Source organism: Pleurodeles waltl, chromosome 12 (genome assembly GCF_031143425.1).
Source record: "Pleurodeles waltl isolate 20211129_DDA chromosome 12, aPleWal1.hap1.20221129, whole genome shotgun sequence".
NCBI lineage: Eukaryota > Metazoa > Chordata > Amphibia > Caudata > Salamandridae > Pleurodeles > Pleurodeles waltl.
Window position 1 is genome coordinate 56,110,670 of NC_090451.1, and position 26,221 is coordinate 56,136,890.

The following is a 26,221-nucleotide window of genomic DNA, read 5'->3' on the forward strand; positions in this document are numbered from 1 at the left end:
GCACCAGCACAGATGCAATCACAAGGTGAACTTACAGTGCTACTAGTGCAACAACATTTGTGTTGGGGTGTGTAGATTATCAGTCATGGAACAAGAGCCACATCAGAAGAGAAGCATGTTGTTTGTGGAGACAGGTGTGCTTAGCTCATCACTTTGCTTCCGTGTGCCAGCAGTGTCTGGCACACACCTGAGAACATAGTGCTTTGAAAGAGCACCTTCCCTTCACCTAAGGCATTAAAACCTTTCATCTATGAGCAACCCAAGGAATGCTGCTTGGCTCCAGCTAAGCCTCAAAACACACATGATATACTACCTCTGGCACATCCCCACGGCACACCAGTTTCCTTACAAACTGCTTCTGGAAAACTCCTGGCCTGCCACTGTAGGAAAGTACCATCTTGCCTGGCATGTTACCCCCATTTTTCACTGTATATATGTTGTTTTAGTTGTATGTGTCACTGGGACCCTGGTAACCCAGGGCCCCAGTGCTCATAACTGTTCATTCCCATCATAGCTCTGTTTCTAGAAATGTCCCTCCCACCAACCCTGATGACAGAAAGCAACAGCTGGATTTGGATAGACAGTCTTTTGAATTAGAGAAGGAAAGACAGAAGTTGGGTTTAGATACCCATGGTGGCAGCAGCAGTATTCCCCATAGTCATCCTGTAAAAGAGCATGATTCCAGGAATCTGCACAAGATAGTTCCCCCTTATAAGGAGGGGGATGACATTAACAAGTGGTTTGCTGCACTTGAGAGGGCCTGTGTTGTACAGGATGTCCCTCAAAGGCAGTGGGCTGCTATCCTATGGCTATCATTTAGTGGAAAAGGTAGGGATAGGCTCCTTACTGTGAAAGAAAATGATGCTAATAATTTCCAAGTTCTTAAGAATGCACTCCTGGATGGTTATGGCTTAACCACTGAACAGTACAGGATAAAGTTCAGAGAGACCAAAAAGGAGTCTTCACAAGACTGGGTTGATTTCATTGACCATTCAGTGAAGGCCTTGGAGGGGTGGTTACATGGCAGTAAAGTTACTGATTATGACAGCCTGTATAACTTAATCCTGAGAGAGCATATTCTTAATAATTGTGTGTCTGATTTGTTGCACCAGTACTTGGTGGACTCTGATCTGACCTCTCCCCAAGAATTGGGAAAGAAGGCAGACAAATGGGTCAGAACAAGGGTGAACAGAAAAGTTCATACAGGGGGTGACAAAGATGGCAACAAAAAGAAGGATGGTAAGTCTTCTGACAAGGGTGGGGACAAATCTAAAAATGAGTCTTCATCAGGCCCACAAAAACACTCTGGTGGGGGTGGTGGGCCCAAATCCTCCTTTAATCAGAACAAGGAAAAGAAACCATGGTGCTATTTATGTAAAATAAAAGGCCATTGGACAACAGATCCCAGTTGTCCAAAGAAAGGCACCACTGCTCCTACCACTACAACCCCTACTGCTACACCTAGTGTCCCTACTAATAGCAGTGGTGGTGGGAGCAAACCTACTAATAGCCAATCCAAGGGAGTAGCTGGGCTCACTTTTGGTAACTTAGTTGGGGTTGGTCTGATTAGGGAGACCACAGAGGCTACTTTAGTCTCTGAAGGGGCTATTGATTTAGCCACTTTGGTTGCTTGCCCCCATAACTTGGAGAAGTACAAGCAACTAACCCTAATAAATGGTGTTGAGGTCCAGGCCTACAGGGACACAGGTGCCAGTGTCACAATGGTGATTGAGAAACTGGTGCACCCTGAACAACACATACTTGGACACCAGTACCAAGTAACCGATGCTCACAACATAACACAAAGCCACCCCATGGCTGTTGTAAATCTCAACTGGGGGGGGGTAACTGGTCCAAAGAAAGTTGTGGTAGCTTCAGATTTACCTGTAGACTGTCTATTAGGGAATGATTTGGAGACATCAGCTTGGTCAGATGTGGAGTTGGAGGCCCATGCAGCAATGCTGGGCATCCCAGGGCATATTTTTGCTTTGACAAGGGCTCAGGCCAAAAAGCAAAAAGGACAGGGAAGCTTGGATCCTGGAACAATGGACCAAGTGCTCCCTAAAGCTAGGGCTAGTAGAAGCAAACCACTTCCTACTATCCCTCCCTCTACAGTGGATTCTACTTCTGAGGAAGAAGAATTCCCTCCCTGTGCAGAACCTACACCAGAGGAGCTGGAAGCAGACACTGCTGAGCTTTTGGGTGAAGGGGGGCCTGCCAGAGAGGAGCTGAGTGTGGCACAGCAAACCTGTCCCACATTAGAGGGTCTCAGACAGCAAGCTGTCAAACAGGCTAATGGGGATGTCAGTGACTCTCACAGAGTTTACTGGGAGGACAACCTCTTGTACACTGAGCATAGGGATCCTAAACCTGGAGCTGCCAGGAGATTAGTGATTCCTCAGGAGTACAGAAAGTTCCTCCTAACACTGGCACATGACATTCCCTTAGCTGGGCATCTAGGACAAATGAAAACTTGGGACAGGCTTGTTCCCCTGTTTCATTGGCCTAGGATGTCTGAGGACACAAAGGAATTTTGTAAGTCCTGTGAAACCTGTCAAGCCAGTGGCAAAACAGGTGGCACCCCAAAGGCACCCCTTATCCCACTGCCTGTGGTTGGGGTTCCCTTTGAAAGGGTAGGGGTTGACATAGTTGGCCCCCTTGACCCTCCTACTGCTTCAGGCAATAGGTTTATCTTGGTGGTAGTGGACCATGCCACAAGATATCCTGAAGCAATTCCTTTAAGGACCACTACAGCTCCTGCAGTGGCAAAGGCCCTCCTGGGAATATTTTCCAGGGTGGGCTTCCCAAAGGAAGTAGTATCAGACAGGGGAAGCAATTTCATGTCTGCATACTTAAAGGCCATGTGGAAGGAGTGTGGTGTAACTTACAAGTTCACAACACCCTATCATCCACAAACAAATGGACTGGTGGAGAGATTTAATAAAACTCTCAAAGGCATGATTATGGGTCTCCCTGAAAAACTCCGCAGGAGATGGGATATCCTTCTACCATGCCTCCTTTTTGCCTACAGGGAGGTACCCCAGAAAGGAGTGGGCTTCAGCCCCTTTGAACTTCTTTTTGGACACCCTGTTAGGGGTCCACTCACACTTGTAAAGGAGGGTTGGGAACAACCTTTAAAAGCTCCTAAGCAGGATATTGTGGATTATGTACTTGGCCTCAGATCAAGGATGGCTGAGTACATGAAAAAGGCCAGTAAAAACCTTCAGGCCAGCCAAGAGCTCCAGAAGCAATGGCATGATCAGAAGGCTGTTTTGGTTCAGTACCAACCAGGGTAGAAAGTGTGGGTCTTGGAGCCTGTGGCCCCAAGAGCACGCCAAGATAAATGGAGTGGACCCCACACAATTGTTGAAAAGAAGGGTGAAGTCACCTACTTGGTTGACTTAGGCACTGCCAGGAGTCCCCTTAGGGTGCTCCATGTCAACCGCCTGAAACCCTACTATGACAGGGCTGATCTCACCCTGCTCATGGCAACTGATGAGGGACAGGAAGAAGACAGTGATCCTCTACCTGATCTCTTCTCTTCCACAGAACAAGATGCTCTTGTGGAAGGTGTAGTTTTGGCAGATTGTCTTACTGCTGAGCAGAAAGACCATTGCATAAATCTCCTAGGACAATTTTCAGAACTCTTCTCTACTGTGCCAGGCACCACTTCTTGGTGTGAGCACACTATAGATACTGGAGACAGTTTACCTGTCAAAAGTAAGATCTATAGGCAGCCTGACCATGTCAAGGACTGCATAAAGCAAGAAGTTCAGAAAATGTTGGAACTAGGAGTGGTTGAGCACTCTGACAGTCCATGGGCTTCTCCTGTGGTACTGGTACCAAAACCCAATTCTAAAGATGGAAAGAAGGAAATGCGGTTTTGTGTAGACTATAGAGGTCTCAACTTGGTAACCAAAACTGATGCTCACCCTATACCCAGGGCAGATGAGCTTATAGATACACTGGCATCTGCCAAGTATCTAAGCACTTTTGATTTGACTGCAGGGTATTGGCAGATCAAATTATCAGAAGATGCTAAACCTAAGACTGCATTTTCTACCATTGGAGGACATTACCAGTTTACTGTAATGCCTTTTGGTTTGAAAAATGCACCTGCCACTTTTCAAAGGTTGGTGAACACAGTCCTGCAAGGGCTGGAAGCTTTCAGTGCAGCATATTTGGACGATATAGCTGTCTTTAGCTCCAGCTGGGATGATCACCTGGTCCACCTATGGAAAGTTTTGGAGGCCCTGCAAAAGGCAGGCCTCACTATCAAGGCTTCAAAGTGCCAGATAGGGCAGGGTAAGGTGGTTTATCTGGGACACCTTGTTGGTGGGGAACAGATTGCACCACTTCAGGGGAAAATCCAAACAATTATTGATTGGGTTCCCCCTACCACTCAGACTCAGGTGAGAGCCTTCCTAGGCCTCACTGGGTATTACAGGAGGTTCATTAAGAACTATGGCTCCATTGCAGCCCCTCTTAATGACCTCACATCCAAGAAAATGCCTAAAAAGGTATTATGGACAGCAAACTGTCAGAAAGCTTTTGAGGAGCTGAAGCAGGCCATGTGCTCTGCACCTGTCCTGAAAAGCCCTTGTTACTCTAAAAAATTCTATGTCCAAACTGATGCATCTGAATTAGGAGTAGGGGCAGTCCTATCACAACTTAATTCTGAGGGCCAGGATCAACCTGTTGCTTTTATTAGTAGGAGGTTGACCCCTAGAGAAAAGCGTTGGTCTGCCATTGAGAGGGAGGCCTTTGCTGTGGTATGGGTTCTGAAGAAGTTGAGGCCATACCTGTTTGGCACTCACTTCATTGTTCAGACAGACCACAAACCTCTACTTTGGCTAAAACAAATGAAAGGTGAAAATCCTAAATTGTTGAGGTGGTCCATATCCCTACAGGGAATGGACTATACAGTGGAACATAGACCTGGGAGTAGCCACTCCAATGCAGATGGACTCTCCAGATATTTCCACTTAGACAATGAAGACTCATCAGGTCATGGCTAGTCTTATTGTCCTTCGTTTGGGGGGGGGGTTGTGTAGGAAAGTACCATCTTGCCTGGCATGTTACCCCCATTTTTCACTGTATATATGTTGTTTTAGTTGTATGTGTCACTGGGACCCTGGTAACCCAGGGCCCCAGTGCTCATAAGTGTGCCTGAATGTGTTACCTGTGTAGTGACTAACTGTCTCACTGAGGCTCTGCTAATCAGAACCTCAGTGGTTATGCTCTCTCATTTCTTTCCAAATTGTCACTAACAGGCTAGTGACCATTTTTACCAATTTACATTGGCTTACTGGAACACCCTTATAATTCCCTAGTATATGGTACTGAGGTACCCAGGGTATTGGGGTTCCAGGAGATCCCTATGGGCTGCAGCATTTCTTTTGCCACCCATAGGGAGCTCTGACAATCCTTACACAGGCCTGCCACTGCAGCCTGAGTGAAATAACGTCCACGTTATTTCACAGCCATTTTTACACTGCACTTAAGTAACTTATAAGTCACCTATATGTCTAACCTTTACCTGGTAAAGGTTAGGTTCAAAGTTACTTAGTGTGAGGGCACCCTGGCACTAGCCAAGGTGCCCCCACATTGTTCAGAGCCAATTCCCTGAACTTTGTGAGTGCGGGGACACCATTACACGCGTGCACTACATATAGGTCACTACCTATATGTAGCTTCACAATGGTAACTCCGAATATGGCCATGTAACATGTCTATGATCATGGAATTGCCCCCTCTATGCCATCCTGGCATAGTTGGCACAATCCCATGATCCCAGTGGTCTGTAGCACAGACCCTGGTACTGCCAAACTGCCCTTCCTGGGGTTTCACTGCAGCTGCTGCTGCTGCCAACCCCTCAGACAGGCATCTGCCCTCCTGGGGTCCAGCCAGGCCTGGCCCAGGATGGCAGAACAAAGAACTTCCTCTGAGAGAGGGTGTGACACCCTCTCCCTTTGGAAAATGGTGTGAAGGCAGGGGAGGAGTAGCCTCCCCCAGCCTCTGGAAATGCTTTCTTTGGCACAGATGTGCCCAATTCTGCATAAGCCAGTCTACACCGGTTCAGGGACCCCTTAGCCCCTGCTCTGGTGCGAAACTGGACAAAGGAAAGGGGAGTGACCACTCCCCTGACCTGCATCTCCCCTGGGAGGTGTCCAGAGCTCGTCCAGTGTGCTCCAGACCTCTGCCATCTTGGAAACAGAGGTGCTGCTGGCACACTGGACTGCTCTGAGTGGCCAGTGCCACCAGGTGACGTCAGAGACTCCTGCTGATAGGCTCCTTCAGGTGTTAGTAGCCTATCCTCTCTCCTAGGTAGCCAAACCCTCTTTTCTGGCTATTTAGGGTCTCTGTCTCTGGGGAAACTTTAGATAACGAATGCAAGAGCTCATCCGAGTTCCTCTGCATCTCTCTCTTCACCTTCTGATAAGGAATCGACTGCTGACCGCGCTGGAAGCCTGCAAACCTGCAACATAGTAGCAAAGACGACTACTGCAACTCTGTAACGCTGATCCTGCCGCCTTCTCGACTGTTTTCCTGCTTGTGCATGCTGTGGGGGTAGTCTGCCTCCTCTCTGCACCAGAAGCTCCGAAGAAATCTCCTGTGGGTCGACGGAATCTTCCCCCTGCAACCGCAGGCACCAAAAAGCTGCATTACCGGTCCCTTGGGTCTCCTCTCAGCACGACGAGCGAGGTCCCTCGAATCCAGCAACTCTGTCCAAGTGACCCCCACAGTCCAGTGACTCTTCAGTCCAAGTTTGGTGGAGGTAAGTCCTTGCCTCACCTCGCTGGGCTGCATTGCTGGGAACCGCGACTTTGCAGCTACTCCGGCCCCTGTGCACTTCCGGCGGAAATCCTTTGTGCACAGCCAAGCCTGGGTCCACGGCACTCTAACCTGCATTGCACGACTTTCTAAGTTGGTCTCCGGCGACGTGGGACTCCTTTGTGCAACTTCCGCGAGCACCGTTTCACGCATCCTCGTAGTGCCTGTTTCTGGCACTTCTCCGGGTGCTACCTGCTTCAGTGAGGGCTCTTTGTCTTGCTCGACGTCCCCTCTCTCTTCAGGTCCAATTTGCGACCTCCTGGTCCCTCCTGGGCCCCAGCAGCGTCCAAAAACGCCAAACGCACGATTTGCGACTAGCAAGGCTTGTTGGTGTTCTTTCGGCGGGAAAACACTTCTGCACGACTCTCCACGGCGAGAGGGATCCGTCCACCAAAGGGGAAGTCTCTAGCCCTTTTCGTTCCTGCAGAAACCTCAGCTTCTTCTGTCCAGTAGAAGCTTCTTTGCACCCGCAGCTGGCATTTCCTGGGCATCTGCCCATCTCCGACTTGCTTGTGACTTTTGGACTTGGTCCCCTTGTTCCACAGGTACCCTAGATTGGAAATCCACAGTTGTTGCATTGCTGGTTTGTGTCTTTCCTGCATTATTCCTCTAACACGACTACTTTGTCCTTAGGGGAACTTTAGTGCACTTTGCACTCACTTTTCAGGGTCTTGGGGAGGGTTATTTTTCTAACTCTCACTATTTTCTAATAGTCCCAGCGACCCTCTACAAGGTCACATAGGTTTGGGGTCCATTCGTGGTTCGCATTCCACTTTTGGAGTATATGGTTTGTGTTGCCCCTATCCCTATGTTTCCCCATTGCATCCTATTGTAACTATACATTGTTTGCACTGTTTTCTAAGACTATACTGCATATTTTTGCTATTGTGTATATATATCTTGTGTATATTTCCTATCCTCTCACTGAGGGTACACTCTAAGATACTTTGGCATATTGTCATAAAAATAAAGTACCTTTATTTTTAGTATAACTGTGTATTGTGTTTTCTTATGATATTGTGCATATGACACTAAGTGGTACTGTAGTAGCTTCACACGTCTCCTAGTTCAGCCTAAGCTGCTCTGCTAAGCTACCATTATCTATCAGCCTAAGCTGCTAGACACCCTATACACTAATAAGGGATAACTGGGCCTGGTGCAAGGTGCAAGTACCCCTTGGTACTCACTACAAGCCAGTCCAGCCTCCTACAGCCACTCATTAAAACTGAGACCACCATGCCAGACATTGACATATTTTATCAAATTGCTGTCAACCAGCTTTCTGACCCCTGATGTGTTCGATAACCTATGCTGGCCATCTCGCTCAAGGTCAAAATAAACGGAGTTTCAAGCCCTTACCTTTTTTATGGCAACACAATGCACCATTGGTCTTGTGGCCTAGGTTTGCTTCCAATGAGCTACACAGACAAACACTACTGTGTCCTTAACATTCCACCTACATCTTAAACGTATTCATCCATCACACCGCTAAGCGCTACAGTCTAAAAAACACGACAACTGCACCTCGATGCCTATCGAGCAAAACAAAGAAACACTTCCTGCATCATCCCAAACCAAAGACAAGAGTTTTTCTGATCACACCCTCTCAAGGTGTAACGTGCTGCCTGGATGGACAAGTGCTTCAGAACATGTAATACACTACAATAAATGGAGTGAGGTGTGAACCCCAGTGCTTTAAACTTGTCAGGAAAATAGGGTATCTCAAGGCCTCCTTCTGACAGTTGCTTGTAATTTCTACAGTTGTCCGCTACCCATAGTCTACTGTGTTGTGACATCACCACAGCCACTCACTGTTCACTCGCCAGCCATTTTTAGACACCAAGGGCAGCATGACACATTTCCCAGCTTGTGGACTCACAAGCATATAGCTCCTAAAGTATCATACTTGCCAGAAGACCCTTTTGAGGCAGGAGACTCCCTATTTTTTTAAGCCAGAAATGGCTTAATTTGGGTTGTCTCCCGCCCGATATTGCCTCTCCTTCAAGAAAAGTAAATGGGTAAAAAACATTTTCACGATTTTTGTTTTAAAATGTCCCTCTTTCCTCTTGTAAAACGTTGGTATCTATGAAATACGTTTATATATATTGCAGTTTTACATGGCCCAAACTTCACACGAGCTCCAGATTACCATAGAACGCCAGACTATGTTTCTTAAACTTTGGGGGATTGAGTGATTTTCACCAAAAATCACAGGACTTTATGCTGATGCTGGGACTCGAATCTGGCTCCTCATTACCCATGTGAGCAGCTTTGAGCCTTAGGCCACACCTCCTTCAAATTAAGGTACGTGGGCCAGTGTTCAGACTATGTCTTATTCTGAAATTGCGTCCTAAAAACTGTACCTAATCGCCTGGAGTGCCGGCCTACATTCAACTGGCTGATCACTTCCGGCTCAGCAGATCAGTTTCTTCCGGGACAGAACTAGGGGCGGTACCTTCCGGCACGAGTAAGACAACCACCTCTCTCGGTTTGCTCAGTCGTCACCAATCAGAGGCGTGAAACGGCAGTACCCCCTCCAAGCCCCTCCCAGTGCCGGCTCTCAGCCTGTCAATCGCCGTAACCCAGCTCTGCCATTGGCTCTCCGCGCCGTCGCTCACTCCGGTCTCCAGGACTCCTTCTATGTTGAAGTCAGCTTGGAGTAGAAAGCTAAATCCAGACGGTCGGATGTTGGGACCCCTCGGCCTGGAGGTGGGAGGTAAGGCTCGCGTGCTGAGTACCCCCGGAGCCGGCGTGTACTCCTGCATGAGCAGCGAGACGGGAGGAGGCAGCCCTTTCACCATCTAACAGAGGAATGAATGGGTTGTGGGTCATCTAATCATTAGACTCAAAATAATAATGTATTTGCAAGTGGTGGAACGAAACTAGTAGCCTGGAAGTGTCTCTGGACCAGACCCCACTCCACCCCCCCCGTATATTTTTTACCTTGTCTTAAAAGGAGGCTTCATGGGGTGCATCTAATTTCTCCAGTGCCACTGCCCTCCCTCAGCTGAAGTTATTTAATTATCTGGGTTAGCTGCCCCCCTAAATCCATGTATACCATCTCGTCCACAGTTGGAAGGTGTCAACCCCCTTTGCAGTCACTTTCACATCTAGCGAGGAAAATGTCTCCATGGCACCCAAAGGGACTTTAATCATAATAACATGTTTTTAATCAGTTTCAAACACCTTAATTCTGCTATTTTAAGTGCTGCGAATATAGACGCTGCTGTTATCCAATTTATGGCACTGTATTTACCTACCTTGTAAGGATTGACTGCTGAGTGTGCTTTGTGTGGGTGGGGGTGAATGGAGATCACCTCAAGTTGTCAGTGACACGAGGGGCCATGTTTTTGTATTTTTGTCTTTAAATAGCATATTCTACATTCCCTTTAATGGAATCAGCATCTGAAAGATCTGACCACACGCTCAGTGCAGACAGCTGCTTGCCTAGTGTCCGCCCTCTCCACCTGTCCATTTGTAAACCCCAGGCCCTTCCTAGCTAAGGAGGAGCAGGTCTGCTGTCTTGAAGGGCTGTATTTTCTCGTATGAGCTGTTGCAGAAGTTAGAGAAGTGCACTGTCCCCAGCTAGAACAAGCATTAGCAAAGCCAATAGGCCTCGGTTTTGTGACCCTTTTGGCTTTGCCAATGCTATGCATTATGGCTAAACTTTTTTAAAAAAAAAGGAAAATTGTGGACTCGGCCGCCCATGTCATTTTGTAGGCGTGTGTGCTTACAAAATGGTGAAGTGTTTTATTTTTTCTTCTTTTTAGTTATTGATCCAAATCGGATAAAGCATGCAGAAGTGTTTTTTAAGGTGTGGAAAGCACAAGCAGCACATGGGAGAGGCGGGGGAACGGAAAAGCAACATGGCGAAGGGTGACAGGTCAAACGGCAAATCGGGGACGGTGCTGGGATGCTGAAACAACACAGGAGGTGAAAGCAACTGTTGGGAGGGCTGGAGGGTGCACAAAAGCTGCAGGAGTGGAAGGGCTTGAGTAAGATGAACATTTGGATTGAGGGAAAGCAACATGATGACTGTGGGTTGGGAGTAGGGGCACACTTGCAAGCTCAAGAGGGAGGGGATAAACACAGGGCGCGAGACGTGAATGAGGGATATGGATTGAAGACATACTAATGAAGAATTTCAGACAAAAGAAAAAAAATAGTGTTTGAAAAGCAAGTTCTGGAAGCAGCGATGCCAGCCAGTCATGGAGATTGTAAAGAGGCAATGCTCCATGGGATAGGGAAATTCAAGATTGACATTTTGTGACACAAATAAGAAGATGGTAACTAAGAGTGACAGGGAAATCCAATCAATGGTACGCAATGGGTGGGTTCCAAGCCTTTCTGTGTTCCTCGGAAGGCACACTATACCTCCCAACAAAAGGCACCTGATTTCTGGTAGGCTCGACCTAAAAAGCAGCATCAACTATTTGCACCCTCATGTGGTCTTGAGGTGGTCATGCATTATTTGATTTTCTAGAAAGGTGAACTTCTGAGAACACAGGGATATGTTATTCTTAGAGAATACAAGTTTTTTCATATTATTGCAGTGTGTGAAAGTTACTATCTTTGTGTGCGTGTGTTGGGTGTATTGAATAATAGTCTTTCAGGGTTGAGCGCAAAACGCTCTGTCCCTGGTGAAATCTCTCTGTGGACTTATAACCATGCCCATGTCACGCCTATCAGTTTGGTTGGTTTGTGGGCTTGCCTTTTAAAATTCACTTGATTTCATTAGTGAAAGGTATACACACGTCATGCCTTTTCCGGCGTTTAGCCCTCCCCGAGCGCACCGGCCAACTACTGAAAACATGCAAGGCTCCATGTTTTTGACATTTTTTCTGGACTATTTTTTCTTATTTCGTAGGCAGCGTGATCTCGCTCGGCACTAGTCGAGCACTTTGAATGACATCAACCCTGTTACATGGATCATTGCAATTTGCCGATACTTTTCAATGAGAGCAAACTTCTGTTTCCTTTTGTGTGTCTGCTTTTGTGCTCATGGCGGCCGTCGGCTCGCTTATATGAAACTATTTTACTTTTCATTTTCACTTTATGTGGCAAGAAAAGTCCGGTTAGAAGTTTACAGCGCTAATAACTTTAACTCGAGCAAATGCGAGACCCATTGCATTACAAGTGCTTGTTTTATTCTCTAATCTAACTGCAGTGCATTCTGGGCTGTTTCTAAACCCTAATGTTCTATTTTTGATATCCACATTCAGGATGGGTAACTCATGCAATATAGTTTGTAACTTACTTTGTCCCCAGAATTGCAGTTTGTATTAGTCTCTTAAATCTGAAATAAATAGCTTACAGAGAACTGGGACAAGTACACATGCTCGCTTCACTATGTTAAGTGACCATATTCACTTATTTCTAGTGCCCATTAGTTCACGCTTGTATTGTTGTACATATGTAGTCATTCACTGGGCTGTATCCATGCTGACCGTCCTCTATTTTGTCCGAAGCAAATGCTGTTTCAGTGAAAGGTGGGTCTGAAATCAGTATATGTGATCTATATATTGCTCTTTTACCTGCATACGCATTCTAATGAGCTAACTGTAATAAGGTAAATTAGTGATCTAAAGTGGATATTTCTAGAGCGATCCCTTTATGATGTAAATTGAGGATCTTGGTTTTCTGTCTTGCCAGCTATAGTTTTATGTGTTTCTGCTGATCATTCTTCTGCTTATCAGTCACACATGAAAGAGAAACTAGAACAAGCACAGAAACTCACATCTGTAGGAATGAAAGCCATCCTTATTAAAGCAGCGCCTAGCACCTTCTTGGCCAACATGGACATCAACGGTAGTCTGGCTCGCTTCCACCTTTCCAAGCGCATGTTCCACATGCCACACGACCTGTTACATTGGAGTTATAAGTACAGTACAAGACAATCCCTAATTAGAGACACATTTCATTTCTGTGGTATGTTTGTGAGTTAGCTTTAAAACAGGTTTATTTTGTGGTAGGATTGTTTTAATTAGTTTTATTTTTTGTGAGATTAAAAAATAGTGACATTCGGGATACTTTAAGCAGTGAATGCTTCACTTACTTGCATATGGCTCTGCGTTAATACAGATTGCTGGCCCATATGTAGATGCCCTAGGGATTACTAGTCCCCATGGACCTGTATTTTTGAGCTCAAAAGAAAAAATGGTAGGAGATAATTAATAGTACACTTCTCTTGCGAAGGTGATAAATTGTCTAGAGCCAATCATAATTATAGGGAGCCAAAGCTTTGTCGAAAGAACCTACGCAGATATTTAGGCATCCAGACGCTTAGGCAGTAGACCGGGTGCCTGGGGTTCAGAGTACTGGCAAACTTGAGAGCAACCTTATGTCTCAACAATCACATTGAGCAATGAGGCTGAAATTTTATTAACTTAGTTAGGGCGGAGGTGTATTATCAAAACCTCACGAGCAGTTTGGAGTGAAGACTGAGGAAGGAGGCTGGGCATGGATGGATGCTAGACCATATCACAGAGATACGGGATGCCGAGGACCAGGTCATGAGACTGGAGTTGACCAAAGCACCAACACGAGTGAAGAAAGAAGACCAGCTGTGAAGTAAGGAGCCCAGGCAGGATGGGCAGAGGCTCAGCAGAGAACCAACTGACAGTCTGAGTGATTGTGGCTCTCATTCTCCCTTTTCTAAGTATGGGATCCGTACTGTGACATCCAAACATAACTCGTCAATAGCAATGAGGGAGTCGTGCTCCTACTGCATACAGGCATATTATTACCAACAATGAATCCTCTTTAGTTTAGGACCCGGGCAACGTTTTATTTTACTTTGTTTTTGTTTTTGCTTTGCTTGAATACTCCTGATTGACTGCTAAGCTACACAAGTTCGAGAGAAAGCATTTTTTTATTTGCATTGCACTTTTTGCGACGTATGTTTTCCTGCACTGGACACAAAGTTGTTGAAGTCTGGTATGCCCTATATTTAATATGTATAAACCACCATTTCTGTCCATCTCCCATCAAGATACACATCTAAGTACGCAAAGTAGAAAGCTTGGTCTTTGATTTGAAACCACATATAAAAATGAGTTTAATCAAGGCTTCTTCACCTCTTGGCAAAGATAGATCACTAAATGTTCTAAACTAATTGTTCATCTTGAAGCATTGGTTATGTTTCTTATTGTACAAAGAGTTCTTGCTCCCAATGCCAATTTATGTTTCCTGGAATTTGAGTTACCACTTCACAGTGAACATGATTTTCTTGTTTCAGTAGCATAGGGTACTGTGCGTAGTGGAGTATGTTGGGTGCGTACCGGGTCAGACCGAATTACAGAAACCAGGATGCTCTGGTGTGTAAACATGTAATGGGTACAGTACACAGCGCACTTGTTCTTTTCAGAGCATAGGTTTGCATTACGCATATTTACCTTTGAGGTACAAGGAAAACAGGCAAATTGCCCACTGTCACACAAAACTTTGGCCAAGTGCCACTTCCGGAATTGCAACCCGGGTCTCAGTTGCTAAGACTATGTTATACCAGCACAAGGGATACCAAAGTTGGGCCACACATCTGGTAGCCACTGATGGTGCTTTGCTGGAGTGCGGCCACAGCGCACAGTTTTTGATTCAAATGTTTGCTTCCCGATGACAGGTGGTGACTCACCTGGAGAACAGAAAACAAAGCCGGATCTTGTCTGTATATCCAGTTGCTTGCAACCTAGCACTGTGCATGTCTCAACGTGAAATACGTCTTAGGAGCTACATTTGAGTAAAATTTGAGGAATAACTGAATAATTAGCCTAAGTTGGGATGTGTTGGATGAACTGTGAAATGTAGAACCATGCTGTTCACAACATAATGGGGTCCTCTAAAACAGAGGAAGCGCTATTGGTAGCCAGGCTACCCACTGAAATTATATATTTACTTCTAGGATCCAAAGTCTGCATCTTATCCATTAAATCCCAGTGGTTGAGTTACACCAGCCGATCCATTCATGTGCAAAGTAGGGATGAAGACGCAAGTGGCTGCAGAGCCCACGGCATAAATCTGCAATGCACTGCATGACGGAGAGCTGTATCCTCTTTAAAGAATATCTTTATTGGTTTTTATTGATAATAGCCAACAAAATAAACATCGACCGCTTAGGACAGTGAGTAAGTACAACCACTCGCCGTTAGCACATCCATGTGAACATGGAGTAGACAGCAAAATGATACAGTTTAATGCTGTCCATGTCCGCCAGCCATAGCGGTAAGCATGCTGTGCGAAGAAACGTCAACAGAATATTCACACACCATCCGGGGAGTATGTGAGGAGTTGAGGCGGAGGGGTATGAGATGAAGAGTATAATGTGAGAGAGGTCCCCCATCTATCCCCTGCGAAAAGCGGGGGCACAGGTTGGAAAACCATATGCCACGGTGTCCTTTTTGAAGTTAAATAATATGAGTGCCAACTATTTAGATGATAGTAACTTTTGGTGCTTATGACCAATATGCAATGCTCTTTGTAGCGTCTCTATCGCAGATGGGCTATATTTTATAATAGTTATTGTTTAAACATTCTAAATTTTCCACTGTTAAATTCTAAAATTACGATGCCTTCAAAGTCAGAAATAAAAAAATAGTTGTAGGTGCTAAGATCCTTCCCCTTATCCCGAAGTGTCTTGTACGGTATTATGTACTCACATATGCCTCGATCTCTACGGCCCATATGGTTTGAGAGTTTATAGTACAGAATTTCCACAGTACCCAGGAACACATATTGAGTGCTTTACGCGCCAGCTAGCAGTCATTGTCTTCAGTACATGGTGTCTCAGAACCAGAGATTCAACAAGTCTGAAAAGGAAGAGAGAGGAACTAGATGGCTGAGTAGAACGTCCTTCGATCAGTAATTACTCCTAGAGTGGGCATTATTTAACAAGTGGACACCGTTTCGGAAACATGTTGGGCCAGATATTCATGATGGTACAAGCTATCTTGAAATGAATAAATACCTAATGTGTCGGCTACAAGTAATATAAGTAGTCCAGTGGCTGTCTATCACTCACTGTCCTGCGGCAGTATCATGGTCCATAAGTGCTCCAGTGTATCAAATTTCTACTTTCCCGTAGGTAATGCTCGTCCTCATTAATTTTGTTCTTGCATCCTTATCTCTGGCATTTTCCCAGGGTTCAGGACCCTGTGGGTTTCACTCAAACCTCTGTGCAAGGGCTTCCGTGTAGAGCACAGAAGCGCTGTCTCCTTGTGCTTACCTGCAAGGACCCCAGTGAGATTCTTGGTTTCAATCCTGGTGCTTTTGAAACGTTTTGGCTGCAAGAATGTGGGTCCATCCAGAGAAGAATCTCTCAACCAATAAGCATGATCCATTTGGCATTCCCCATGGGTGTCAGTCTGTGCTTTATGTAAGATTTTGATCAGGTTATCATCTCTGCTAATTTGGCCTACTGTGCTCTTCCTCTGTATAAAAGTGGTCGGGGATCAGTACTTCATTGCATTGCAACTGTTCTGACCTACTCATTTGAGCCATTTATTTTTACTTGTTGGTTGTGCTGGAATTTCTTTGGTTCTTTGTTGTCCTTCAAGCGTCTATCTATCTGTCTATCTATCTTCTTCATGATGCCTGCTAAAGCTCTTAACTCCAGGATTCTAATGCAACTCTTCTAGCTCTAGTTTCATGTGTTGAAGCCCTGCAAAACCCAGCCTTGTCTCTTGAATTTAGTATCTTCATTGTGATATCACTAGCCCTTAATAATCCACAGGCGCAGAGCGCTTCCCCATCACCTATGGACTCCTGTATATAATGATCCATGCATCGTCTGTCACAGTCCAGTAACGTTTAACCTGCTCTCCTCTCTTCCAACTCCAGGCTTCATGTAACCACTCCACTAAGTTCCCATGCATCATTTGATGTAAACTCTATGCATTATTTCTGATTACCAAGTAAATGGAAAATCAATGTCAAGAAAATATTTTTCTGACCCTTTTCTCCCTCTTGCTTCTACTGGTGTTCCTTTCAGTGCTTTACCATGCCTCCCTGTGTCTATAGGAATATATATGTGTTTGTTTAACCCCTTCTGTGCTCAGGACGTAATGGTTATGTCCTGAGGCACAGTGCTCGTATGCCCAGGACGTAACCATTACGTCCTGGGCACACAGCCCAGAGGGAGCGCTAGCCAAGGCAGGGATGGAAGGGGAAGCCCTTCCCCTTCCACCCCTGACCCCCCCACCCCGTGACGTCAGCGTGCGATCGCGCACTGATTATCACAGAGGCCTCCTCCCATCACGCTGGAAGCTCAGCTTCCAGCGCGATCGGAAGAGAAAGCCAAAACGCCCACTAGACACTAGGAATGTATTTTTTTTACAGGAAATTGGCATGAGGGAGCGACCCCTTGGGCAAGGGTCGCTCCCAGGGGGGGCCTTTTTTTTAAGGCCTTTTCTGCCCCCGGGGGGGGGGGGGGGCAGAAACCTCTAGACACCAGGGATAATTTTTTTGTTTTGTTCTTGTTTTTGATTTTGCTTTTTTATTTATAGGTGGGGAGCGACCCCTTAGGCAAGGGTCGCTCCCCTATGGGGCAAATTATATGTAGGCCACTTCTGCCCCCCTTGGGGGCAGATTGGCCTATTTTTATGAGGCCAATCTGCCCCCAAGGGGGACAGAAACCACTAGACACGGGAGGTTTTTTTTTTGTGAATTTCACGCAAGGGGAGTGACCCCTTAGGCAAGGGTCGTTCCCCTGGGCGGCAAATTTATTTTAGGGCATTTCTGCCCACCTGGGGGGCAGATCAGCCTATTTTAATTAGGCCGATCTGCCCCCAAGGGGGGCAGAAACCACTAGGCACCGGGGATTTTTTTGTTGTTGTCATTTTACAGATGGGGAGCGACCCCTTAGGCAAGGGTCGCTCCCCTGGAGGGGAAAATTGTACTTAGGCCATTGCTGCCCCCTTTGGGGGCAGATCGGCCGATTTTATGTCAATCTGCCCCCAACGGGGGCAGAAACCACTAGGCACCAGGGATCTTTTTTTTTTTTGCGCCAATGTCATGCAAGGGGAGCGACCCCATAGGCAAGGGTCGCTCCCCGGGGGGTGGGAGGGGGTGCAGGGTGGGGGGAAATTTATTTTAGGCCATTTCGGCCCCCGGGGGCAGATCGGCCTATTGTTATTAGGCAGATCTGCCCCCAGGGGGGGCAGAAACCTCTAGGCGCCAGGGCTATTTTTTTTAGACAAGGGTCGCTCTCCTGAGGGGCAAATTGTATTTAGACCATTTCTGCCCCCCTTGGGGGCGGATCGGCCGATTTTTGTTAGGCCAATCTGCCCCCATGGGGTTGAAACCGAGGGATTGGTGTGTGTGTGTGTATGCGTGTGTTTTCTTTAGGGGGGCAGCCTCTTGGGTAAGGGTCGCTCCCCATTATGGCACATTACTGTTGGCCATATCTGCCCCCCATTGGTGGCAGATGGGCCTATTTTTGGAAGGCCCATCTGCCACAAGTGGGGGGGGGGGCGCAGAAAGCCCACCAAAGGCCAGGGAAGTTTTTTCTTTTTCCAAAAATAAGAGGGTGGGGGTATGGCCATACCCCTACCCCAAATAAATGGGGCCAAAGTTGTTCTGCCCACCAGTGGGAAGATGGTGCAATTACCCCTGATCTACACCCCAGGGGGGAAGAAAGTCTACTAGATGCCAGGTAATTAAAAAAATATATATATATATTGGGGTGGTGGCTACCAACCAGTATGGGCCTGTTTACGCCCCTACCTCAACTGAAGGGGGTAACAGTCTTTCAGCTCTCCCCCGCACTCTAAAACATCTTATCCCACAGCAAGCAAGAAGACATTTGATTATTTTGGGTTTTAGTTTTACATTTGGGCCATGAGAACTTGGCTTACTCTGAAAATCGTCCCACTTGGAATGGTGAAGACTGCACTTTATGGACTTTGGGACGCTGCCACGTAGAAAAATCCACAAGACCTAGACACATCTGAAAACTAAACATCTGGGTGATTCCAGGGTGGTGTGTTTCACATGCACCCTGCACTATTTTTGTACCCACAATCCCCTGCAAACCTCCAACTTTGCTGGCAATCACACATTTTTCCCACGTTTTTGTGATGGAACCTTCTGGAATCTGCAGGAATCCACAAAATTCCTACCACCCAGCATTGCCTCATCTATACCGATAAAAATTCTGCTGCGGTTGTCAGCCTAAAAATGTTTTTTTTTTTTACAAACTGCCCTTTTGGACCCCCTTTGTTCCCCCTCAATATCGACATGTTTTTGGCTCTTCCCTTTCACAAGCACTTGGCCCACCTACACAAATGAGGTATCATTTTTACCGGGAGACTGAGGGGAACATTGGGTGGTATGAAATGTGTCCCAGGTATGAAATGTGTCCCAGTGCAGTGATCCCACACAGAAATGTGGGGAAAATTAGTTTTTTGTTTTTTTTTAGCTAAATTTGAGGTTCGCTGAGGATTCTGGGTTAGAAAACATTGGGGGATCCACGCAAGTCACACCTCACTGGACTCCCTCGGGTGTCTAGTTTTCAAAAATGTCTGGGTTTGGTAGGTTTCCCTAGAAGACTGCTGAGCCCAGGACCAAAAACGCAGGTGCCCCCCTGCAAAAACAGGTAGTTTTGTATTTGATAATTTTGATGTGTCCAGATAGTGTTTTGGGCCATTTCCTTTCGTGGGCTTAAGGCCTAACCACACAAGTGAGGTACCATTTTTATCGGGAGACTTGGGGGAACGCTGGGTGGAAGGAAAATTTGTGGCTCCTCTCAGATTCCAGAACTTTCTGTCACCAAAATGAGAGGAAAAAGTGTTTTTTTTTTTTTTTTTTTTTTTTTTTGGTCAAATGTTGTTGTTTGCAAAGAACTCTGGGTAACAGAACCTGGTCAGAGCCCGACAAGTCACCCCATCTTGGATTCCCCTAGGTGTCTAGTTTTCAAAAATGCGATGGTTTGCTAGGTTTCCCCAGGTGCTGACTGAGCTAGAGGCCAAAATCCACAGTTAGGCACTTTGCAAAAAACACCTCTGTTTTCTGTGAAAAAATGTGATGTGTCCACGTTGTGTTTTGAGCCATTTCCTTTTGTGGGCGCTCGGCCTACCCACACAAGTGAGGTACCATTTTTATCGAGAGACTTGGGGGAACACATAATAGCAAAACAAGTGTTATTGCCCCTTGTCTTTCTCTACATTTTATCCTTCCAAATGTAAGGCAGTGTGTAAAAAAGACGTCTATTTGAGAAATACCCTGTAATTCACATGCTAGTATGGGCACCCCGGAATTCAGAGATGTGCAAATAACCACTGCTTCTCAACACTTTATCTTGTGGCCATTTTGGAAATACAAAGATTTTCTTGATACCTATTTTTCACTTTTTTTATTTCAGCAAATGAATTGCTATATACCCGGTATAGAATAAAAACCCATTGCAAGGTGTAGCTCATTTATTGGCTCTGGGTACCTAGAGTTCTTGATGAACCTACAAGCCCTATATATCCCCGCAACCAGAAGAGTCTAGCTGACGTAACGGTATAATGCTTTCAAAAATCTGACATCGCAGGAAAAAGTTAGAGTAAAATGTGGAGAAAAATGGCTGTTTTTTTTAACCTCAATTTCAATATTGTTTTATTTCAGCTGTTATTTTCTGTAGGAAACAGTTGTAGGATGTACACAAATGACCCCTTGCTGAATTCAGAATTTTGTCTACTTTTCAGAGAAGTTTAGCTTTCTGGGATCCAGCATTGGTTTTTCACCCATTTCGGTCACTAACTGGAAGGAGGCTGAACCCTTTGTTGATGCCATTTTCAGGGGAAAAAACACGAGCTGCCTTCTGCAGCCCTTTTTTCCCATTTAAAAAACAAAATTTTCACTGTATTTTGGCTAATTTCTTAGTTTCCTTCAGGGGAACCCACAAAGTCTGGGTACCTCTAGAATCCCTAGGATGTTGGAAAAAAAGGACGCAAATTTGGCGTGGGTAGCTTATGTGAACAAAACGTTATGAGGGCCTAAGCGCGAACTGCCCCAAATAGCCAAAAAAAGGCTCAGCACAGGTGCGGGAAAAGGCCTCGCAGCAAAGGGGTTAAATGGATACAAACCCCAAGGACTACATCTCGAAGTCAATCCTGGACTCCATGGGCAGGAGATGTTTTAAATAGGAGAACTGTTGTTTCACAAACTATGGCCACCAGGACCAGACAGTGCTTGTACTTATGTAACCCAAATGTGTTGTTGTGACTGAAGTCTTTTTTTTGTTGTTGCATAAGACAACAAAGAAAGACTACAAATAGATGCTATGGGGACTCCAGATTTGTCGCTGGCACAACATTGATGGGTTATTATAAAATGTCTCGCGCAGGGCTACAGCGAAAAGACAGTAGAGGGTTTTTTACATAATTGCATCCCACATTTTGTTCACATTGCAAATATTTGAAATTTGAGGTCCATATAAATTATTTTTACATAATTTAACTTATGTGGGTATCAGGAAACTCCGACCTGGTCCTGGACCTACCTCGGACTCTCAAAAAAAAACAACATACATTTGAATCCTTTTCATAGCCTGAAAAATGCCAATGAGCCAGCCCTGTAGGAGCCTCACTGGGCACCACTGGTCTACGTGAAAAAACACTCTATCGTCCAAACCAAGGCTTCCTGCCCTATTCTGAGTGGTGCAGATGGCAAGGCCAAGACCTAATTTTTTTGAGTAGCCACCCCAAGAGAGAGCATTCTCACATCAGCCAGTGCACAGATGTATGCACAGAAAAAGCATTGTTAAGGTGCAGGAGATTCAGGTACACACATCTCTACTACTGAGTCCAGTCTTGAGATGATGCCTGCCATGAAACTATTAACCCAAGGCAGTGCTTTAAATGAATACAGAGTACCAGCCCTTCTGTTTTTTCTTTTAAATCACTGACCCAAGGTCGCACATGTCGCTCCTCTGGAACCTATCCTGTTGGCGCATTTACCACTGAAGCTCTGTTTCACCAATCTGCACACATTTGAAGCCTCTAATTCTGTTTGTATATGGTCAGTGTTTTTAAAAGTTAGGCTGGTATTGCCAATGTAGAGGAATAATTCCTTTAAAATTTTAACACAGAGAAATATATGGCTGCCCCTTTTCTTGGCTCCTAAATATTTTGCCCCCTGGTTCTCAGGGTTAAATGCCACAAAGGTGCCTCTTTATGCCTTGTTTGGTGCTATAAAGGTTTAGGTAAACACACTAGAAAGGGTTGCATCTCTAGGGTATCCCAGCCAGTCTGTAGGAATGAGGCAAAAACACTCCTAGGATGGCAGCCTTGTTGTGTCCTTTTCTGCAGGGACAGGCCTGGGAGGGTTGCTGTGGCACCTAAAATAAATCCACTACACTCCAAAACAAAAAGCATAGTTAAAAGACATTGTCATTTACATTGCCAATGTAAATCCAACTCACAAATGTGAGACCTATTGCATTGCAAATTCTTGTTTCTTTTGCCAAGCCAGACAAAGAGACGTGCCCAAGTGAGGTCTGTGTGACTCGAATACCCCTGTTAAAACCACTGAGATAGGGAAGAGCGGAGGCTGCTGTTCCGTGGCCGGAGGGAGGCCGAATTCCAGCTAATCCTGGAGTTCTCTATTTATTTGTTTCTTTTTTGGAGATAGAGCCTGGAAAGTGTCTGTGACCAACTCTTGAAATTCCTTTTTCCCTAAGGGTATTAGGCAATGATGATGTGGCTTATGCTTGAAATCATTAATTTCCATCTCCCAGATATTTCTCTTAACTGTTGCCGTCACTGTTTGATCAAAAGGATTTCCATTGGTTTCAAACTGATTAAAAGTTATATTCATGTTTTGACCTTTTTTGTTGCATTTACTGACCACTTTCAGATTGGCTTATTGATTGTGTTAATTTGCTCAAATATTACTTTGCAGGATCCCAAAATGCCCCCTTTTACTGGAGTATTTCCTGACTCTCATTGGCCACTTCTATTGAATTCTAGTGGCAAAATCCAGCCAAGGTTTTTCCTCTTTTAATTACCGGTTAAGCCTGCTCTTAAAGTGCACCATCTTCCAAGGTCTTCCATTATGACTAAACTCTTCAAATGTGTTGCCATGGTTATTATTGTTGCAGGGATGTGGAACAATGACTTTCTGAATCGTTGGAAAAAAGGCAATTTCTGTGCTAGCTCTGAGAGTATCCTTTAAGCTTCCAGGAAGTAAGATAAGTGTTTATTTCTCCTGGGTTGGTGACTGATGTGCCATTTGCTTCTGGTTTTGTTGCACTCAATCTTGTGTTTTAAACAGTTACAAATGATCAAACACTGTCAACCTTTGGCTTCCATCAGATCTGTCTCCCCTCTAGATGAATGCCCAACATGCTTTCCAAAGATCCATGCCCTTTACTCTCAACATGTCATCTCTTTTATGAAGCTATTTTTGTAATCTAGTATGGATTCTGCAAACTTTGAGTGCCATCATTACTTCTCTCTTGGGGGAAGCCGTCTTTGAACATCTGTGACCCTCTATCCTCCCCCTAGTATCACCATTGCCTGCCTCTACTAGTCTCCTGGGTGGGTGGCTACTGTGCAGTCAAGGATTTCATTTACGGCAGAGGGAGTCTCAATGTTCAGGTTGGAATTTCCCCTAGTAGATGAAGAGAGACAGTGGCCTGAAAGTTACTCTGTCAAGTCGGTCGTCAGTGGGAAATGAACATGGCTGAGGCTACAGTTCTGTTTTTTAGATGATGTTCCTAGGCAGTTCTTCTCCTGATCTTCACATTTCAGGCCCATCATCTGATATGTAAAATACCCAAATGCTCCCTTCTTTCCCAAAAAACGTCCTTAAAGTCTCTTCGATCTCTGGCTACACTTATCCTGTCACATGGGTTCTAGTTGATGCCCAGCTGCTTCTTAAATTGTCAGGTGACCTAGGTACATTAAAAGGTTTGGCCCCATCCTTACAAACTTTCGGCAGTTTGCTACCATTCATACAGTTGGCACCTTGACTGACTGAAGCTTCCATGCAAACATCCATTGCTGTCCTCCAAAACACTTGTCTAGTATTTCTCTCCGTGGCAAACATCCACAAAAGGTCTTCTTGAAACCATCCACAAATTCTTTCCTAAATCCATACTGGGGAACTGTTTTATTCCCACATATCAACACACCTTTCTCAACCAGCTTGCACTTTAAATAAATTATTTCAGTTCATTGAAAAGCATCCTTTCATCAGGCCAGCCTGACCCAACATACTCCATAACCATCTTCAGTCCTAAACTGATCTTTATTTCCTTGCACCATTCCTGTTCTGAAATGCAACACGTACCAACAACATCACCATCACCCACGCTTTTCAATGTAAAAGCAACCTCATGCTCACCCTCCTTTTATCCTAGGCTCCCACTGGCATCCATTGCATTCTCCCCCACCCAAGAGATGTTTAAGACACAGGGAACAGGTAGCCTTCTGACAATGTTCTCTTTCACCTTCCCAAAGGCAGCATCCTGCTCAGACGCCACTGAAATTTGTATTTGTCTTCTATAATTTATGAAATGGCTCATCATCACAAATGCACAATTCTTGACAAAGTTTGAATACAAGTAAGTCAGGCAAAAAAGGTAAAAATTGTTCATAGAACTTTGTGCAGGAGCTTACAGTGTCCACTTTTGGATTGTTGGACTTAATTTATGTGGTGTGTCCCAAAAACGTAATATTGTTGTGGGAAAACTCAAACTTGTCCAACCTTAATGTTGAACTTGAGGAAGTCACAAAGTTAAAGCCCACAAAGTATGGTCATACTCTGTGTGGTCTTTGCCATAAAAGAATATCGTCCTAAAAGATTTGTCTCCATGAAAACCCACCAACGCCTCCTTCATCAAATAGTATTAAAAAAGTTGCTACCAATATGACAGTATTAGTCACAAGAATCGTCCATCGTCTGTGCATTCACACTATCCACAGCAATAAACCTGGATGATCATTTATTTTGTTTCCACCTATCTTCAAACTCCAAACCATCTGTAAATTGAAATCACTGCTGTCAGCTCTCTTCTATTAAAAGCACGTTCCCTGACAATCCACTCTTGAACACTCTGCACAAATCCACCTTTTCTTCCATGTGTTTGCATATTTTATTAATATCCTGAATTCCCCAAATCTAACACCTTTAAAGCACTGGGAGTGTGGTCTTCTCTCCACCACTTTGCAGTCATTTACTTATTTTTTTATACTGTTTTCCTAACTACGGCATTAGTGCCCATATGTGCCCCTCCAATCTACAAAAATACATTTTCAGAAATCCCTGCTCCTTGGCAGTATTTACTGTTGCACATAAGAATAAATTAGCACACATATATGTGCCTGCTTTTTTATTCTTCTTTTTCAGTAAAATCTGATCTCAAACAACGTGTTCATAATTCATGCGTTAATAATTGCCCATTGAGGCTACTGACCTCAGTGTGGTGGTGTATGCCTCAATAGCCTAATTTTCATAGTGTGACCTTGAAAAAAAAATCTAGAACCTTGACCATGGTCTCAATTTTGCCATACGACAGTCCCTTTTTCTTCTTAGCCAGTTCAAAAACACCCGCCCTCATTTCATTTCCCAGTTGTTTTAAATCTGCACCTCCACATGTTTGAGTAGTGACAATTTTCCCCATCAAGAACCTTCACGAGCATCATGAATACCTATCCTCCCAGTTTATGAATATTTTACCCCTATATTGATGAAATGATGGAGAATGGAATGCTTAAGCTGTGATGATCTTGCTTACATGCTATTAAGAGATTTGGAAAAAACAGAAGTGGACATTGTTGTCTGTGAGACACAGTAAAGTAAAATATAAAATGTAGTGACCTGAATCTGGAGTTAAAACCTACAGGGGCAGGAGGCATTGCACTCTGTGCTGACAATAATTCTTACGAGCGGTTTCACCTCCTGATAAATCCAGCTAGGTCGGAATGACCCTGTAAGTAGACTGCGTTCTTTTTGTTGACTTTTTTTCAGGTGTCAGGCTTGATGAGAGATTTGTCGACTTTGGCTTGCCTCAAAAACAAAAAAATATTTCTTACCTAAGCGTTTTTTAGCTGAAACACTTTTATAGATTACAGTTGATTTTAGAGGAGTTTTAACTGTATGGGCTAGATTTGAGAAAGGCACCATTACCATATAAATTCAGAAGCCTAAAGGGGAAAATGCACACAAAGTTAGGAATGTAAAAACCTCTGAAGTTGCATCTGAAAACGAAGCAAACAAAAGCAAAGACCTAACTTTAATCTTCCATGGTCTCCATATTGTAAGGAGACGCATCCTGGGATTAAGATCCCTAAGTATGCAGAATAATCAATTAACAAGTACATTACGATGCCACGCTGACGTCCACTGATGCAGCTTTAGAGATAAAACAAAAACATTTCACATAGAGTAGAAGTGATTTGATTTATTT

At 44.8% G+C, this 26,221-nt stretch overlaps 1 protein-coding gene across 4 annotated transcripts in view; it reads left to right on the plus strand.

Annotated features, from left to right (window-relative positions):
• The first annotated feature begins 9,444 nt into the window (after window positions 1-9,444).
• The window catches only part of KLHL26 (kelch like family member 26), a 29,487-nt gene continuing 12,710 nt past the window's right edge, over window positions 9,445-26,221 (plus strand). The window contains exons 1-2 of one of the 4 annotated variants that reach the window (XM_069217195.1): window positions 9,466-9,550; window positions 10,605-10,767. In XM_069217195.1, coding sequence (XP_069073296.1) covers window positions 10,748-10,767 — 20 coding nt within the window. In that variant the 5' untranslated portion in view covers window positions 9,466-9,550; window positions 10,605-10,747. Of the gene's footprint in view, window positions 9,551-10,604; window positions 10,768-26,221 lie in introns of all 4 variants that reach the window. The other 3 variants (XM_069217192.1, XM_069217196.1, XM_069217193.1) reach the window with 3 other exon arrangements.